This window comes from Cricetulus griseus, chromosome 4 (assembly GCF_003668045.3).
Source record: "Cricetulus griseus strain 17A/GY chromosome 4, alternate assembly CriGri-PICRH-1.0, whole genome shotgun sequence".
Classification (NCBI taxonomy): Eukaryota; Metazoa; Chordata; class Mammalia; order Rodentia; family Cricetidae; genus Cricetulus; species Cricetulus griseus.
Genome location: NC_048597.1, coordinates 52,743,539 through 52,762,926, shown reverse-complemented (window position 1 = coordinate 52,762,926; position 19,388 = coordinate 52,743,539). Strand labels below are relative to the sequence as shown.

Genomic DNA, 19,388 nt, shown 5'->3' with positions numbered 1-19,388 from the left:
ATTGACATCCATGTTCAGGGGTCTGGATCAGTCTTGTACTGGCCTCCCAGACATATAGTGTTTGGATTTTTCTCTAGCTCTTGGTCTTGAAAAAGGGAGAAATATTGATAGCACATCTTTGCATTCTGTGTATTTAACAACAGCAAAAATGCTAGCTTAGCTCTGTTGAGTCATTTTACCTTATAATTCAGATGTACTGAAGTGGATATGAGGAACACAATTGTATGATATTGCTGGCATAATTGTTTTTCACCAATCATGACCAAATTGCCCAGATACTACACAATTAACTTCTGGACTCTTTGGCAATGTAACTGTCTCATATATATGATAAACTATTAGTTTAAGAGAACCATTAAGAAATGAACTAGATTTTATGAAATAGAATTTTTAGCAAGATTTGGTTTTCACTTTTTAGTAATGTGTATGCACACATGTGTGAGTATGTGCACATGAGTATAGTGCCTGAGGAGACCAGAAGAAGGAATCAGATTCCATAATCTGGAGTTACATGTAGTTGTTTCTAACACCCATATCCTGTCCAAGAGCAATACATGGTCTTGACTATTAAGACATTTTTTTCTAGCCCATGAAATATATCTTTAGGCACCAAAACTTTAAAATTTTAATTGTTATTGTATAATAGGAAAGAAAATGTTGTGTATTCTAATGTAACTACAAGTCCATTGGGTGATATTTTTTTATTCCTCTAGTCTAAAAAAAGTTTTTAGTCTAAAAGAAATAGACTAAAAGACTACTTTTCTAAAAAAAAAAAAAAGACTACTCTTTTTCTGTTTATTTGCATGCTCCCTTAAATTATGTGTCAACCTACCCATATAAGAGTGGATGTTAACTAGGCAGAGATTTTTCATCTGTATTTCCCTTTGGTCTTCTCCCACTCCTACCTTACTTCTAATCTAAGGGAATAAGTGATCATCTTTGTTTCCAAGCTATAGAAATTATTTCTCCTTTCATCTCCCTCAGCTGCATTGGCTTCATATTAGTTTCTTCTAAATGGGAAAATAATTAAAGGCCTAGAATCAAGAGTCTAACTGAAAAGCCATTTGGGAGAAACCTAATTAAGACTCAATTATATATAAGAAAATTTACCTCAAGATACTTCTAGTCATTTATTTGGTCTCATGCACAAAATATTTCATTATTCTAAGAAGATAAGTAACTGTCTTGAATTCTTAGCCACAGGAAAAGAAGTTTTTAGGAAATTTAAATAGTGCTTTTAGAAACCCTCAAGTCAAGAAGCAAGATGTGAGTGTGGAACCTACATAAAAGAAAGGGAATGAGACAAATAAAGAATACATCATAAGGAAAGAATATATACAAAGCCAAAAACAGGTAATAATCTCCCAAATTAGCTGTCAAGGCAGAATTCCCACTCAAACATAATCAACAGTTTAAACTTACATAAATAACAAAAGAATACTAAACACTAAGAAAGGACAGGTAGTTCCCAGTGATTAAAAATATTTCAGAGCAGAAAAGTGACACCTAGTCCCCAACTTTTTAAAAATGTCAGCAGAAATCACTTACCTCATCATAATAAACTCTCAGTTCTGCTCTTTTAGATTTCAAGTCCCAGAATACTACAGTACCATTTTCATAACCTATTAACAGCTGGAAAACAGTAAAACAACCATTTTCTTAATTCTGACATTAATTTTAACTGTGTTCAAATAAAAAGTATCATTATACTACTATAAAGAAAAGCCATGCTGTACAACACAGTCCATTTATACTACCTTTTCTAGCACTTAAATATGTTTCTTATTTAAAATTATTTTAAAACAAAGATGTTGATGCAGCAAATAAAAACAAAATTTTAAAGGGTCAAGAACCTTTGCAGCAATATAAACATTCTCTATCATATTAATATTAGCTCATTGTAATCTATAGTATAAACTTGACAGGTTCAAAATCACCCTGGAGACAAATGTATGTGGGGGACTTTCTAGATTAAATTAGTTGAGATGAGTAGACCTATCCTAAATGTAGGCAGCAACATTCCATGGGCTAGGGCTCTGGACCACCTAACCAGGAGAAAGCTTGCTGAGTGTAAGCATTCATCACTATTTACTTCCTGACTATAATGTGATCTGCAGCGTCATACTTCTGTCTGTATGCCTTCCCCACCATGACAGACTTCCCTTCAACTACAAACTAAAATAACCTCTTAACTCCATAAATTGCTTTGGTCAGATATTTTGTTGAAGCAATAAGGAAAGTAACTACCAAGACACTGGTGTTTATATTTAAATCAATATAAAGTATTTGAAAAGTAATTGTCTTCCTTTTAAAATAAAAGAATTTGAAACAGGTAAAAATTTAAATATTATCAAGGAAATACATTTTGTACTTATCCTAGTTTCATGTATATATTTTGCCTGTATTGTATGTGCTCCACATGTATGCCTGGTGCCTGTTGAGGCCAGAGGAGAGTGTCATAGTCCTTGGAACTGGAGTTACACTTAGTTGTGAGCTGCCAAGTGGGTGCTGAGATCTGAACCAAGATTATCTTCAAGAGTAACAAGTACTCCAACCCATTGCTCTAACCCCAAGAGTTATTTTTAAGCTATATTTTATACCCAAATGTTGTTATAGAACTACACATGATAATGTTTAAATTGATTTTACAAAAATGGTGAGCTTTCTGACATGCTAACTTAAAGGAAATTACTTTAAAATGAAGGGTTTAGAGGGAAGAAAGAGAAGGGGGAAATGATGTAATTAATCTCAAAATAAAAAAAAACTTTTAAAATGTTCAATATCCTTAGCCATCATGAAGATTCAAATTAAAACTATTTTGAGATTTCATCTTTACCCAAACAGAAGGGCTAAGATAAAATAAATAACACCCCCAACCAACAACAACAAATGCTGATGTAAAGTGGAGAAAGGGAAAACTTACTACTGATGTACTACTAGTACAGCCACTGTGGTGGTTCATTAGAAAGTGAGAAATAGGCCTACCATGTGATCCAGCCATACCACCCATGAAATATGCAAAGGACTGTACATCTTACTACAGAGATACTTGCTCCTCCATGTTCATTGCTGCTCTTACAATAGACAGCAAATGTTAACAGCCTAGATGTCCATCAACTGAAGAAATACATAATGAAATGTGATGCATTTATACAATGCTAATTATCCAGTTATAAAGAAAAATGAAATTATAAAACATTCAGTTAAATGGATAGAACTGGGGGGAAAAAGTCCTGAGTGAGATAACCCAGACCCAGGAAAATACTCTGAGATGTAATCCATAGCTGGCATTGTTATAGGGGCCAAGGACACTTGGCTATACAATAGGCCCTAGGGGAGACCCTACCACTATTATTTTGCTAAATGGACTTTGTATTAAACCAACTCCTAATGATTTAGTGCTATACCAATAGATTAATTCATCTCTCACCCCTCATCAGAAAAGGTTTGTGTATTATATGAAAATTAAGCCAGAGGGCTGCTACTGGTCAATGTTCAGAAAATATTTGATTGCTGATTAGATGGGTTTAAAAAGGGAGAAAGAGAGAAAACAAGAAGTTGTATGAATGGGGGTGGGGTTGAATATGGAAGGAGTTGGGGATGGACATGAACAAAATATCTGAAATTATCAAAAAATTAACAAAAATATTGTTAAATGCTACATATTATGGGATACACATAAATATTAATTGAAATTTATAATTTTATATATACATATGAAAAGAAAATTACTAATATTGCCAACAACTAACCAATGTTAAATGGCAGGAATCTTTGTCTCATTTCTGACCAAAGAGAAAAACAAACTCAGCATTAAGGAGGATATATTCATAGCTTCATGTGCGTTTTACAGTTTCAGGTCCACAAAGTTCTTTTTTTTTCCATTTTTGTTGCTTTCTTTTTCTGTTAATATGGAAAGCATATTGATTTTTATAATCATCCAAGGATGAAGAAAATTGGTTGTGATATTTTGTGACGTTTCATTCAGATTTTGCTTGTTTATTCTACTGAGATGTGGTCTTGTTATGCCAACCTGAAATTCATCCAGTCTCTCAGAGTTCTGAGAAGATAAGTATAAGCCAAGGGTCTGGCCTCATTTATTGTTTTTCTGCTTTTGTTTAATTAATTAGTTAAATAATTGAGACAGCTTCTCCCTAAGCTGGTCTTGAACTATGTAGCCAACATGACCTTGAACTTCTGATCCACCTGCCTCTACCTCTACAGTACTGGCATGTGCTTCACCATACTCAGTTTATCTTTTTTAACATAGGAAGGGGTTTCTTTATAATATTTCCTATACATATAATGCTCTTTAATCATATTCAGCCCTTTCTTATCCTTACCTCCCCAACTTTTCTACTTACACACCTCTGGTAGTCTCTCTTTTACTTTCATGTTCTTTACTTTCCTCCTATTCTACTTTTTACTCTTTACAATGATTTTCTATTACCAAACCTGGTTCAAGATAATTTTGCAGAATCCACACAATGGAATCCAGAAAGGATACAGCCTTGCCTACTACCCCTGTATCACTGTGTCATCCAATCTAATTGTCCTAATCTCTGCAATGACTTCAGAGATGCAGGATAAACTTTGATAATATCAGCAGGTGGAGATAGTTTCAGGAACTTTTGTTCTCTCTTCCTACTCTACCTCTAATTACAATGTCAGGAAACCAAAGAGTCTTAATCCAAATCACTGAGCATATCTGTCCAAATTACAGTTAAAGAAAAAATGTTGTATTTCATGCAGATAGGTGGTATACTTTGAGCTTAGTCTTGGTCTAATATTTCATTTATCATCTGGTTACTTAGTTCATATAACTTATCACTTATGGGAGGACCACAATGTTGTTTTTGTATTTGCCAATATTAATGCCTTCTCTGATCTTTTAGATAATTGTCCTGAAATTTTTTTCTTCTACAAATGATCAGTACTGTTCCTACATGTATTTATACTCTATACCCATTTACAGAGTATTTCAGAATCTATCTTCAAGAGCAACAGAATCCCCTTTAATCACTATATTCTGGATCTGAAAATTGACTTTCATTTGGAAGATCAATGAGATGTGATTTTTTTTCCATGTTGGTGATAAATATTAAGAGAAAACTACTCTTTACTTTTTTTCTGATTATGCAAATCAAACAAAATCCCAAGTCAAATGCCCCAACTAATTTTTGTCCCTAGAAATGGCATGCAATATTATTTAATACCAGGGATTCATGCATTGCCACTCTAGCCTAGCTGCTTGTTGCAATAATTTATACCCATGACACCAGATGGTTAAATATTGCCACCTGGCCTCTACCAATCTAGATATTTAATCCTCATAGATATTATGGAGACTGGCTCTTTGCCATCATTTCCTACTGTCAACAAAGGTCTTTAAAAAAAAGATAGCCACTACCTCGTTTTGTAAATGTGTTGCCTGCTTTTCCAGAGTACTCTGCCTTACTAAGTAGAAATATATCCTTAGAAGACTTTTAGGGAGCACCAGGAGGTGACTTAGTTAATACTCTCAATTTTCATTTCTTCTGATCCAATCCCTTTTTAAACATTATACCAGAAGGTGTAGTTGGTATCTTTAGTTACCATATGTCTGTTGAGTCAAGGCTTCAAAGGATTTTTCCTTTAAACTACTATGGCAAATGTCCTCACCAAAGAATTATATCCTAAGATGTGCCCTATATAACGAACTGACTTCTGTATAAGCTCCAAGTTCAAACCCTTAAAAACCATTGCTAAACACATTCCTCTGGTGACTGACAACATTAGAGCCCTCTGTTTCTTTTGTAGATATTCTACTTTATGTATACTTTATTTTCATATAAAGACTTATGTATTGATGTTAAATTGTGGTGAGGTCTGATTCTAGTTTTAGACCTGAGTTAATGACTCCAGGAATCCTTGTGAATACAAATATCAGACTCCTATAGAAGAATACTTTCTCTAAGTAACAGTGAAAGTGATGGTTCTGATGGTCAGATGGGCTCATGGAAATTGAGGCTGGTACAAAGAGTTAGTTTTCTCAGGTTTATCTTTATAAGTTTACCTATCCTAGGTATGATAAAAGCATGCTGCAAAAAAGTCACACATTCATTCAAAATTTCAATATGTAGCCTTATTTTTGAAATAAGGTCTTTTAAATGTATAATTACTTAAGAATTTTGAGATGAATCATCCTGGACTTAAGAGTGGGCCCAGCCCCAAATACAATGGCTGCAACTTTATTAGATAAGGAGAAGACACAAACAGAAAGGATAGTCAAAGAATATCTAAGCTACAAGAGGCGAGAAACAAGTGTCCCCTAGAGCTTTTAGAGCAGTGGTCTCAACCTTCCTAATACTATAGCTCTTTAATACATTTCCTCATGTTGTGGTAGCCCCCAATCATAAAATAAGTTTCATTGTTACTAAATAACTGTAATTTTGCAACTGTTATGAGTCACAATGTAAATATTCATGTTTTATGGTGGTCTTAGGAGATCCCTGTTAAAGGGGAGTTTAACCCCTACCAGGGTCATGACCCACAGGTTGGGAACCCATGTTTCAGAGGGAGCATGGACAAACCAATACATTGATTTCAGACTTCTGGCTTTTAGAGTTATGAAAAACTAAATATTTGTGGTTTGGGGTCATTCAGTCTGTGTTCATTTGTTATGGTAGCCCTAAGAAACTATTTTATAAGGACCTGGGGAAATGTTTTTTCCTAATAATGACACTGGCTTATCAAAGAGATAACAATGGGTTTCTTTATAATCAGTTCTTGAGCCCAATTTTAGTATAGTTTTTTTTTAAAGATAAAAGCAATAAGAGTTCCTCTAAAGATACCTTAAGATGCCCTGAGCTAAGATAAAACAGTAATCGATGTCTGGGATGAAGTAGGCAGAGTAAAGAACAGCCTCAAATGTCAAATACTGCAGTGCTTAGGAGTGATACAGCATGTGCTTTGCATGCACAAGACACTGGGTCTGATCTTAGCATAAAAACTGTCCTTCACATGACAAGAAAGGCCTCTATTATGTAACTAAGATAGATGTTGATATGAAAGAGGTACCTTATATTTCCAAATGGGTCAAACTAATAAAGTGAGTCCTTAAGAGAGAAGAAGTTTCCCTGGGTTGATCAGAAAGAGTGCTTTAAGGGACCAGGCTGGGGATATGATTCGTCCTTAGCTCTAAAAACAAAGGAAGCTACCAGCCAAAGGATGTGTGAAGCTTGTGAAATTAGGCAAGAAAGCATCATCTTTTCTAGAAAGTTCAGTTCAGCAAGGCTGCTGTTGGCTTCCTGGCACACAAGACTGTAATACAATAAATTTTTGCTGATTTAAACTACCATCAGTGTGATAGCTTGTATCAGTACAAGAACACAAGTGCTGTCAAAGAAAGCTGTCTTACCCCATCATTATAACTGTTATTAACCAATATCATAAGTACTTGATCTCTCACTATCTCACTTTCCAGGGGCTCCTTCCCAGTTAATCACATGCTAATGTTCAATTAATTATGACTTTATTGTATGTCAGAGTTCAGTGTCACTCCACTTGGTATCTTCAACAAATTCTTTGGTTTTTATAGAGGAAAAATATCCAACTACAAAAATCCCATGAGGGTGGGAATCTAGACAAGGACTCAGCAAACTTTAAGAAAGTAGCTGCAGGTGTTATGACTTGTTATTATCAGAACCAGAGTTCTGTAGAAACGAGCCTGAGGAAAGGTCCTTATGCTAATATTTCACTAAAAAAATATACTCTCTGGATTGCAGTATTAAAAGGAAAGTGAAGTAGAAGCAAAAATGACTCAAAATTATACCAACCATTATTTCATGGGGAAAGTCAGAACAGGCCCATCCATAATTATCTAGCAGGTGTATCATCAGTATGGATTTGTGGCCCTGTCTCTAAATCATGACTCAGAAGAACCCAGTTAAAGGGAGGAGAATAATTCATTCCTTGCCTCTTGTCTGACATTGGTTAAAGTTGCTCCAGGGGAAGTTAGCATCTCTTCACTAGAGAGGCTTGTCATTAGACCCTTATGACAATTTTTAGGAAAGGCAGATGGTGTTATTTATGTTTGTAGAATACCTTGTGAATCCAGAATCAGTGAGAAGAGACAAGGGTGCTGGGTAAAGCTAGTGAAATTCAGGAAGTAGTTCTGTAGGAAGTTTATTAACCCCACCAAATCTAAAGTGAGGCAAACAGGGAAGTGTTTGGGAGACAACGCTAGTACAACAGCACCCTTTTCTGTTTGAGAGAGTAATGTTGAAATTCCTCAGAAATGGTGTCTCGGAGGAAAGATGTTCTATTTCTGCCTGTGATACTATCTTGCTTCCATAGGACCTAAACATCAATAATTTATTTTTCTTATGACCACCATTAACCTTCAAGGAGAGCTTCCCTTTCCACATTGAATTTACCTCAGAAATGTAAAATGTTGAAATAAGAAAATCAACATATTTCAACAAATTAAAAAGTAAAGAATACTTAACTCGATACATGTACAAACTCATTCAACAAAATTCAACACCATTTATAGTTTAAAAGTCTCAGAATACTAGAAATAGATGGGAATTTTTTTTGTTCTTTTTGTCTAGGGGGTAAGGGGGTAAGAATGGGACAGGGACAGAATCTAGGGCCTCAACTTGTTAGCTAAAACTCTAAACCCAGGAAAAGATGGAGTAAATAATTTATATTCAACAATATGCTAGGTCTTGGCCAACAAAACACAAGATGCATATAACTATATATGTTGGAAAGAATGAAATAAATGTTATTTACACTTGTTATAGCAGAGAATCTAAGGACAGATACTGAAAACAAAACATTCAAGGATACTGCCATTTAAAACAACATACTAGCAATAACCAGCTATTATCAAACTGACTTAACAAAAATTAAGTCAGGGGGCAGCAATATGGGCTCAGCAGGTAAAGGCACCTGCAGCCAAGTTTGATAACCTCAGTTCAATTCCCTAAGTTCTTTTTCTCTTATTTAAGAGAAGACCAACTCCTCAAATTGTCCTCTGACTTCCACACACCCATAGCACATGCATGTCCGACCCCTACACATAAGAGAGTTAAACCCTAACAGCAATAAATATAAATTAGTATAGTAGAATTAAGCTAACAAAAGAGATGTACATTTTTATGAGAAATATTATAAAGTTATATAAAAACAAAATAGAGAAAAGCAAATAAATCATGTTCATAAATGGAACTTGCTAAACAGTGAGAAATTTGACCCAGTAAGTGGATTATTTAAATACACAAAGTAAAAGTAATACCCCTATGTCAAAACAACATAAATTTGAATTATGAAATAGAAATACTCAAAACTGACAGAAAAAGTACAATTATGGTTTTTATCCAAGAAAAGACAGACACTAAACAAAAAGCAAGATCAAAAGATGGACAAAATTGAATATAATAAAAGCAAAACCCTAGTCTTTAAGAAGGCAAGATTTACTCTGGGTGGTAGACTAATATATTGCAGAGCAACACATTGGCATTGGTATTCTGGCACAATATTCATTTATTTTACAACCCCTTTTAATTATCAGTGTAGTTGCCACACACTGTATTGTTTCATAAAAACTTAGACAACACAAAAAAGAAAACCCTTTACCATTTTCCCCAATACCATGTCTAGTTTACTCTCCTGGTTTGCACATATCTAGTCAGGTTTCTGTTCTTAGGCATGTAGTAATCTCATACAAATACAGATGCATTATTCATGTAGTTTTATGCCTCACTGCTCTGAGATTTTCTTTCCAAAGTATGCTTTACTGAATTTTCTATTATCTGTATCAACATTCATTTATTTAACTTTCAATTAACAGACATTATTCCTTATTCACATAAATAGTATGGATATCTGAAAAGGATTATCTAGGTCAAATGTTTTTAAACATGTGTCTTAAATGATCATAACATGTTTTCTGTGCCTATATATTTACATATCTAATTCAAATTATGAAATAATTGGGATAGTTTTATATTCTGATGTGTTAGCTATGTCTGCATAGCTGCATTGAATTTTCTGCTGTCTAGTATTATTATATTTAACATTTGCCAGCCTGATGGAAAAATAGTACAACTGCATTTTCCTGACTGCCAGTGAGGGTGTTTCCTCTACATCCCAGTAGAAACCGTACCTGCACATGAAATATAACTTGATTCATTTCAGAAAAAGTTTGCTTCATTTACTTTTTAAGTATCTAAGACAATTTACTTTTTTTGGTTTTTTGAGACAGGGTTTCTCTGTGTAGCTTTGGAGCCTATCCTGGCACTTGCTCTGGAGACCAGGCTGGCCTGGAACTCACAGAGATCCTCCTGCCTCTGTCTCCCAAGTGCTAGGATTAAAGGCGTGCGCCACCAACACCCGGCGACAATTTACTTTTAGGACATTTTTAGAGATTATAATATAATTGCATCATTTCCACTTTCTATTTTCTCCCTCCAACCCCCCCAGTACTCCCTTGCTCTACTTTGAATTAACAACTCATTAACTGTTGTTACATGCATGTATGCGTTTGTATATATACATATATTCCTTGATACTTCTGTACAGTTTTGTACATTATGGAAAGCCTGTTCAGTCTGTATAATGTTACTTATGTGTATATTTTCAGGGTTGACCACTATGCATTGAACAGCCAGCCGGTGTGCGATTGCCTGGGGTTAACAATGTCTCCCACTCTCAGCATTCCTTAGTTGACTGTAGTTCTCTATATTTTGAGGTCTCACAGGCTTTTGTCAACAACAAAAAAGTGAACTCTGACAATACCTGGTTAGCATTTATGTGTCTATTTATGTGTCAATTTAGATGTACTAATACTCCTTCATCAGTTGGACTTACCTTCCATGTTGGAATTTTATTAGACTACCCCAATTCCCATCCTTTAAAAATAAAAAATTTACTTAAAACAAAACCTAAACCTACAGTAAATGATTTCATAATTTTTGAGTACTATCTATTAAGAATTATAGATTTGACAAGTCATCTATAAAGACGACGTTTCAGAAATCAAGCTATCAACCAGTTCACTACCAAAGGCAAATTATGAAATAATCTGGATGGTTTTTATAATCTGATAATGTATTAGCTACATCTGCATAGCTGTGACAATATCTAGGAGACCAACTAGACAGGAAAAAGATTTATTATGATTTGCAGTTTCAAACAGTCTAGTCAGGCCGGGTGGTGGTGGTGCACACCTTTAATCCCAGCACTTGGAAGGCAGATACAGACAGATCTCTGTGAGTTTGAGGCCAGTCTAGTCTACAGAACTAGTGCCAGGACAGGCTCTAAAGCTACAGAAAAACTGTCTTGAAAAACAAAAAAAAAGGGGGGCTGGAGAGATGGCTCAAGGGTTTAGAGCACTGACTGTTCTTCCAAAGGTTCTGAGTTCAATTCCCAGCAACCACATGGTGGCTCACAATCTGTAATGTGATCTGGTGCCCTCTTCTGGCACGCACTGTTTACATGATAAATAAATAAATCTTTAAAAACAAATCAAACAGGCTAGTTCTTATTAGTCTTGAAGATGAGTAAGAACTGATCTTTACATGCAGTGAAGGCCACAAAGCAAAGAAACTACATCTAGGAAGAGGCCAGGGAAGAAATAGATCTTGTGACCTACTCCTCCAACTAGACTCCATCTCCTACCTTTTCCCACCCTCCAATACTGTTGTCATGTAATGAAGCTATAAGGGATCCATTGGGCGAGTCAGAGCCATCATTTTCTAACCATCACTAGAAACTCCAACACAGAGACATTCAGAGGTGTGCTTTGCTAATCCCTTGGACTTTATCCCAGTGAAATGGGCAAATATTTTCTATATTAGTATGCATTTATAAGAAAACCAAAATTATCTATGTGTTACTGGATATTAGTCATGACTTTGTTAATAACAAAGCCAAATAACAGATACATGATTAATTAGTTATATCATACAATATTCAGAAATAAAAGATGCTCTGTTACCTTCTCAACAATACAGATTTAAGATTCAAATTTAGTATTAGGCAAACTAAAAACTTAGAGCAATAGTAGCAAGAGTCTTTCATTTATTTGTTCACTTGCTCATTCATACTTTATTATTTTAGATGCCACTGAATGCTACAAACCAAGTTAGATGTTAAATCTCAGGAAACAGTTTAAAATATCTTTTTCTAAAAATAAGGAAAACAGAAGCAAGAATAATGCAGCATACTTACTTTCCCTTCATCTCTTGGGCTATCACTTAAGTGAACAACTGGGCCTGGGTGAGTCTTGGTGGATCTGTTAAATTAATAACAATAATTTGAAACTAGGCATGAGAGCATGACAAAGAAATTAAAATTAAGCTGGAATATACTTCCAGTGTTGTAGGGCTAAGCTGAATTTGACACACTTCTATTTTATTTCTTAAGGACACTAAGTCCACGAAGACCCTTCACAAAATAGTAAAAACTATTTAAATCCTAGAAACTATTTTAAAAAGTGGTAAGTAAGTAATTCTAGGCTTTTCTTATAGTGACTCCTGAAAGTGACTCCAAGGAACATATAGATTAGATATTGAGAAATTTTGTGAATGAATTCATTCATTCATCCAATTCATAGATGTATTTTCTCATCTAAAAATGGATGCAGCACCATTGGACCTTACTGAAAAACTACATATTTCTCCAGATTATAGATGAATGTCCATACATTTAGATCTACATCTATATAGATAGATGTATAATCTGATATATATATGCATATGTATCCAAATTTAATGACAAAAGGTGGATTATATTCAATAGTATGTACTGAGATCATTGTAAAATCAGAATTACTATTTATTTTCAAGAGTATATTCTCAAAGAAATTAAACAGGGTTACAAAGAACAGTTTATAGAGCTTTTTTTAGTTCTATTCATATAGAATATGTACTTACATATAACTGTAGTGTTCTAGAAAGGTAAATGCCCCTAATAAAGAATAATGTTCTTAGCTATTCTTTATTAAATAAAAATAGTCAACAAAACAAAACTGACAGCTGTCTGTTGGATTTGGTTGGAACAATAATTAAAGTGTATTGCATGATAAACTAGTGAAAGCAATAATACGTTTTATAGAAAGAAAAATGTACACTTAAGTTTAGAAACTCTGAATTAAATAATGTTAAATATTTTACCTACACAAATTTGCATAGTAAGTCTATATCCAAGTGCAATCAAATACTCAATTGTTTCCAAAATTATTGGTGTATTCCATTTTTAATCATAAAATCACATTAAAGAAATCTGTTTTGGAAATACAGGTTAAGACCATCTGCTAGACTCTTCCACTTAAAGCCTTACTGCATAATAAAAGTGTTCTAGTTCAGAATATAATTCAACATTAAATATGCTATTTGTAATGAAAATTTAAGGATTTAAAAATCCTAAAATCAAAAGTGATTGTTTTTATATCAAAAGTTAAGGGGAAATTTTTTATTCTGCTTTGCTACTTAAAGATAATACCCATTAACATGTTGGCATATTTTCTGTCTGTTTCTCTAACATTAACTTCCAAAACCCCAGAAAGTTCCACTAGCAAAATGTAACTGTCAGAAAAGGAATAAAATTCTGAGATATGTATATTTCTAATGTACCTTAAGAAGTGGAAAGTGATTAGGAATTGACATTTAAATTTGTATTTATCACAGTGGAATTAAACTCTGTGGAATGCCCTTTGGAAATACTTAAAATATTTTAAGTATAATTAAAATCATTGATATTAGAGAAACAACTTGTTATCAGATTTAAGATTCATTAAAATAGTGTTTTAATTAGAATATCAGAGAATAACAGAATACGTAGGAAAACAAGTCAGCATTAAGTCAAACATATCTTACTAAGGACTTGACATTTATAAAACTAGCAACAAATAAAACTGTTTTCTTATTAAAAACACAGACCAAAATTATGTTTATGTGAGCTACACAGATAGAAACTTGAGGTCCATAAAATTTTAGCTTTGAATGTTGCACATTTTACATGCGCCGAAGCTTAAATATTAATGCCAGAGCTAAAGCAGTAGTGCTGGAGAGCTGGCTCAGCGTTTAAGAGCCCTGATGCACTACCAAAGGATCCTGGTTTGCTATCGAGCCCCAACATGGCAGCTCACAACCACCTGCAACTCCAGTCCAGGGGATCTTGTGCCCTCTTCTGGCCACCACAGGCACTGCATGCTTATTGTTCTCAGACACAACATGCAGGCAAAACAAACATACACATAAAATAATGAAATAAAAGAAAAAATTTCAAGCTGTATTGTCAAAACATGAAGACTGAGTAGTTGCTCCTCTATGTTCTCAGAATCATATTCTAATAAGGCAACAGATAAACTATTATCATTAAAAATTAATATATTTATTATGATTAATTTTCATATAAAACAATCATTCTCACTATGGTTATGCTAATGTTAGTTATAATATAATGAGATGATTTATATGGATAAACTGTAGTGTTACTCTATTATTAAGGTTGGTATATGCAGGTTTTTATTATTCACAATATTTATGACATATAAAAATATTAATATATCTTTATCTGTTTTTAAATTACCTGTGGTTTTGTTTTAGTTCAGTTTCACTTAAGTTAATTACACATTAGCAATAAACTTATCAACAATCATAATCCAAACAGGTCACATAATAAAGTTCAAACTTACAGTTCAATTGCCTTGTTCCACATGATGACATACCCAGAAAGAATGAAAGATTCAATATTTACAATATGTGTATTTCCTCTTTCTGTTCCAACATAGAGCCATTTACTCTGGAAAGGTAGATGACAGTAAGTAATTCTGAAAGAAAGAAAATTACAATTAACATATCTAAATTTTACATTTGATCAGTACATTTTCCTTAGACTTATCATACTAACACGAGTATATTTATATAAATGATAGGAAAACCTATATGCTGGGTTGGCATTCCCTTAAACAGGACACATGACAAAAAGAACAATATATCATTAAAAATAATAATGACAATCACAGTGTTATAGGCATGAATTTGCATTGTTTTGATCAATACACAAAAATATACAAGTTGTAGATAATAATGGGAACAATGTGATTTTTGATACACATGTATACTGAAAAATGTTTAAATCAGGTTTATCATTTCTAGATTATGAAGGCTTGTAAAATCTTTTCTTCCAGCGTTAGTAATGGTGGTACATTATTGTCATCTATGGTCATCATGCTGTGTGACAGTATTTCAGGGCTTCCTTTTCATACCTGACACACACTACCCATTAATCAACCTTGCCCAGCCTTCCCTGACACCCTTCTTTCTTCCATGGCCTCTTCTTCTGGTGCCCATCATTCTAATAACTATTTCTAAGAGCTCAACCACACTACTTGTCATTCCGAATACAGCAATGCAAACAAATATTTCTGCCTGACACAGAAGAAACTAAGATTTTTTTTTCAGTAGCAGAAAATTGAACTTTATTTTCAGATACTTTTATTAAACCACAACACACACATACTCAAATGAAAAAGGAATGTTCTGATAATTAACATTTCTAAAACTGTGACTAGGTATCTATTTTAAAAATGGAAACATTCTACAAGGTAATATAAACTGTCTATTAAGATGGAGATAACTCTAGATGCTTTACATATTTATGCAAAATACAAAATAAATTATAAACCTCTGTTCTATAAATGTTTAATTTTGTCTTTATAGATGCATACATGAGACTGAAACTGTTTGCTTTATAATTGCCCAAAGTCCAACAGTTAATAAGTATTAAGTGGTAAAACTGTGATGCAAACCATTCCTGTTCAGTTGCAAAATTAGTATCTTCCCACTGAGTTTCACAGTTTATTTATTGAAATAGAAGTCATTTCAAAGATAAATTATGTACATAATGAATGCAAATTTCAGAGCTCGTGGAGTAGTAGTAGTTATATCTACACGAGAGCATAAATCATTCACTTTGTTCAGATGTTTCCCATTTATGTAGGAGGGGAAAACTGTTACGATCATAGAAGCACCTTTTTCTTCCCTTAGTGGGGTGTGTGCATGCATGCATGTGTGTGATGTGTGTTTGTGTGTCTGTGTACCTAATGTGAGATGCATGTTTGTGTGTGAGGGCTTACATGTGTCACAGTGTGAATGTGGAAGTCAGAGGACAAGCTCAGGTACTGGTCCACTCTTTCCATCTTGTTGAAGGCACAGTTTCTCTTACTTCCCACAGTGCTGTATACTTCAGGCTACTTGCCCTGAGGGGTCTTCTCTTTTCTCGACCTCTTACTATAAGAGCGCTGAATCACAGACATGTACCACTGCTTCTGGTCTTCCTTTATTTTTATTATTCTATTCTCATATTCATAGCGGGTTTTCTGGTTAACTCTGAGAACTGGTCCATAGCTGGAGTCACCAGGACTATTACATGTGCAATGTGAAGTCTAATGACTAATCTATTAACATTATAATTAGTCTCTCTAGTTTGGATTTATTGTGCTCTTCTAGGAACTCTTAAAAAAACAGTAAATCCTCAGATAACCTCTTTCCAGATCATGTTACTGTATCAATATTTCCTGGAGTTTACCTGGAAGATTACCTAGTAAACTATCTCAAGAGCGGAACAAAATTTTGACATTAGGCAAACAGATCATCTTTAAAAAGAATGTGATTCTATTCTGTGACTTGTTAAATGCCCCTCAACCAAAGAATGGATAGAGAAAATGTGGTACATTTACACAATGGAGTACTACTCAGTGGAAAAAAACAATGGAATCTTGAAATTTGCAGGAAAATGGATGGAACTAGAAGAAACCATTCTGAGCGAGGTAACCCAATCACAAAAAGACAAACATGATATGTACTCACTACTCACTCATATGTGGACTTTAGACATAGAGTAAAGGATGACTAGCCTACAATCCACACTGCCAGAGAAGCTAGTAAACAAGGAGGACCCTAAGAGGGACATACATGGTCCCCTGGAGAAGGGGAAAGGGTCAAGATCCCCTGAGCAAATTGAGAGCACAGGAAGAGGGGGGAGGGAGCTACAAGAATGAGAAGGGAAGAAGAGGAAGGATGCAGAGGTCATGAGGGAGCAGAATAGAAGGTTGAGTCAGGGGAAAAATAGAAAAAAGGCTATGTGATAGGTAGGGTTTTAGTTGGACGGGGTGGTAGGAGAGGACGGGAGGGAGAAGGGAACTGGGATTGTCATGTAAAACAATCTTGTTTCTAATTCAAATAAAAAATTATTTAAAAAAGAATGTGAATGGTAAATTCCATTTTATAATACATGTAAGAGTATTATGAGTGTGAAACTTGAGTGTGATTGTACACAGAAGTGAACAGTGAACAGTCAGTGTGTCCAGTGCATATTCTCAGCCTGTCACACTGAATTTTTCAATATCCCATCTCTCTGAACCAAATGTTATCTATCCTGTGGAAAGCTCCAGGTATATGGCATTAAAAACACTAGAAACCTGCTATGAAATAAGCAACTGCAAAGTTAATTGATTTTTCTAATTAATGAGTAACCTACATGATACTGGAAATCTTTGACTAAAACATGAAGTCTAGAATTGCTGTCTCCAAGGGATATTTACTAATAGTACACAGGAAATAACTTGATGGTCATGTTTCTAGGCAATGGATGATCAGTTTAACCTTTAATAGAAATACAACTCAATTTAAAGAAGCTATAAGATCACAGGGAGATCTAAATTACAGGAAGACAGAGAAAACAATCTCAGAGCTTCAACAGGACATGAGGAACCCTCAATGTGACACAGTCATCTGGGCAGTTAGTGCACAAAGTCTGAAAACTGCCAGGTTCGGTAAGAAAACCTAATTCCATTGTAGAGGTTTACAGGTAGAATTCCACTGTAAACAAGCCTTATAGAACACAAAGAATGAAATACAGAAAGAAAATCCCAACAGAAAAAGAACTAGCCTGTGAAGTAACTCCTTCTTCATGATAGTAAGTAAAGAGAAACTAGACAAGGTCTCATGTACTGCCCATCATTCATCTTTGACAGAGTTATAATGACCATTTAATATTTCCAAACTAAATAATGACAAGGACAAAGGTTATGATTATAATTGTTATGTGTACTTGATAATCCTAATAATTGATACTTTATATAACTTGTTTTTATTTACTTAGTCTTCATTTGTAACTCATTTTGACTAATACCACCTGATACATAAATAATTTTAATCTGTTATAGCTTTGGAAGAATAATCTTGTTCCCCTATCCATATTGAATATCACAGAGCATTTAGGACATTCCTAGCTTTTCATTTACTCATCTATTCAACGTTCACTGAATAAGTCTTTATAAAAACTTATAATACATATACCACCATTTCCATCTGATACAATGTGATGAGACATAAAAACAAATATATGAGAAAAATAAAAGCAAAGTGTGTTAATCTCTATAAACATTTCAAAAGAAGAAGAAACTAACTGGAGAGTAAGTGAAATTAAGGAAATCAAAGTCCTACTTCAATTAGACTATTCAAAGTCAATATACAAAATAATCATTTTTCACACTTAAATATATGGACATACTTTCAAAAATTTTCTGATTCTCACTCAATTTAGAATTCTGTAATTTATGTGATATTTGAATTTTTATAACATGACAGTATGGACAAGGGTTTGGTGCCAAGTTCTTTCAAGTTTGACATGTTTGTACTTGGTATTTTTTCCACCACTTTTATCCACTGAGCTGCTTTAAACTGGTCCATAGCACACATATCTTATTTTACAATGATTTGGCACAAATGAATTTTTTAATGATTTTGTGATGGTTAGTTTTTTAAAAATAGTATTGAGCATCAGACACATTCTAGGTAAGTGCTCTACCACTGAGCTGTATCTTTGGCCCTGATGTTGTGTATCTGGCCAGGTATTTACAGAAATTATTACCTACAGAGGAAGTACCTGCCCCAAATATGAATGACATTATCCTATAGCTGGGGGTCTGGGTAAAATAAAAGAGAAGATAAAAAGCCTGTTGTCTAAGGGATGTACTCTCTCTGCCTCCTGGCTTCTGTGAGATGAATCTCTTTGTTCTTCTACATCCTGATGCCTTGATGTTCTGCCTCGCCATGATAATCATGGGCTGAATCATATGAAACCATGAGCCTGAATCCATCTTTGGTTCCTGGGGTAATTGTGTGTTGTAAAATGTCTAACACACAAATACTGCACTTCTGCTATGTTAGTGATCCATAACAAAATCAAACTATTGGGTACTAACAATCATAAACACAGATCCAACTTTGTGAACTGAACCTGTAGAGCAGCATTTTTTTGATAAAACAATCTGTTCAAATCATTTAGAATGCAAGTATTAATTTAATATGAAAATAAAACATTCCAAGTAA

The 19,388-nt window shown here is 34.1% G+C and overlaps 1 protein-coding gene across 4 annotated transcripts in view; it reads right to left on the bottom strand.

Moving 5' to 3' along the window:
* Stxbp5l (syntaxin binding protein 5 like) overlaps window positions 1-19,388 on the bottom strand; it is a 215,683-nt gene that overhangs the window by 124,901 nt on the left and 71,394 nt on the right. For all 4 annotated transcript variants that reach the window (XM_027412712.2, XM_035444255.1, XM_027412713.2 and 1 more), the window contains exons 5-7: window positions 14,687-14,821; window positions 12,220-12,283; window positions 1,549-1,632 (exon numbers count right to left, since the gene is read on the bottom strand). In XM_027412712.2, coding sequence (XP_027268513.1) covers window positions 1,549-1,632; window positions 12,220-12,283; window positions 14,687-14,821 — 283 coding nt within the window. The remainder of the gene's footprint in view (window positions 1-1,548; window positions 1,633-12,219; window positions 12,284-14,686; window positions 14,822-19,388) is intronic.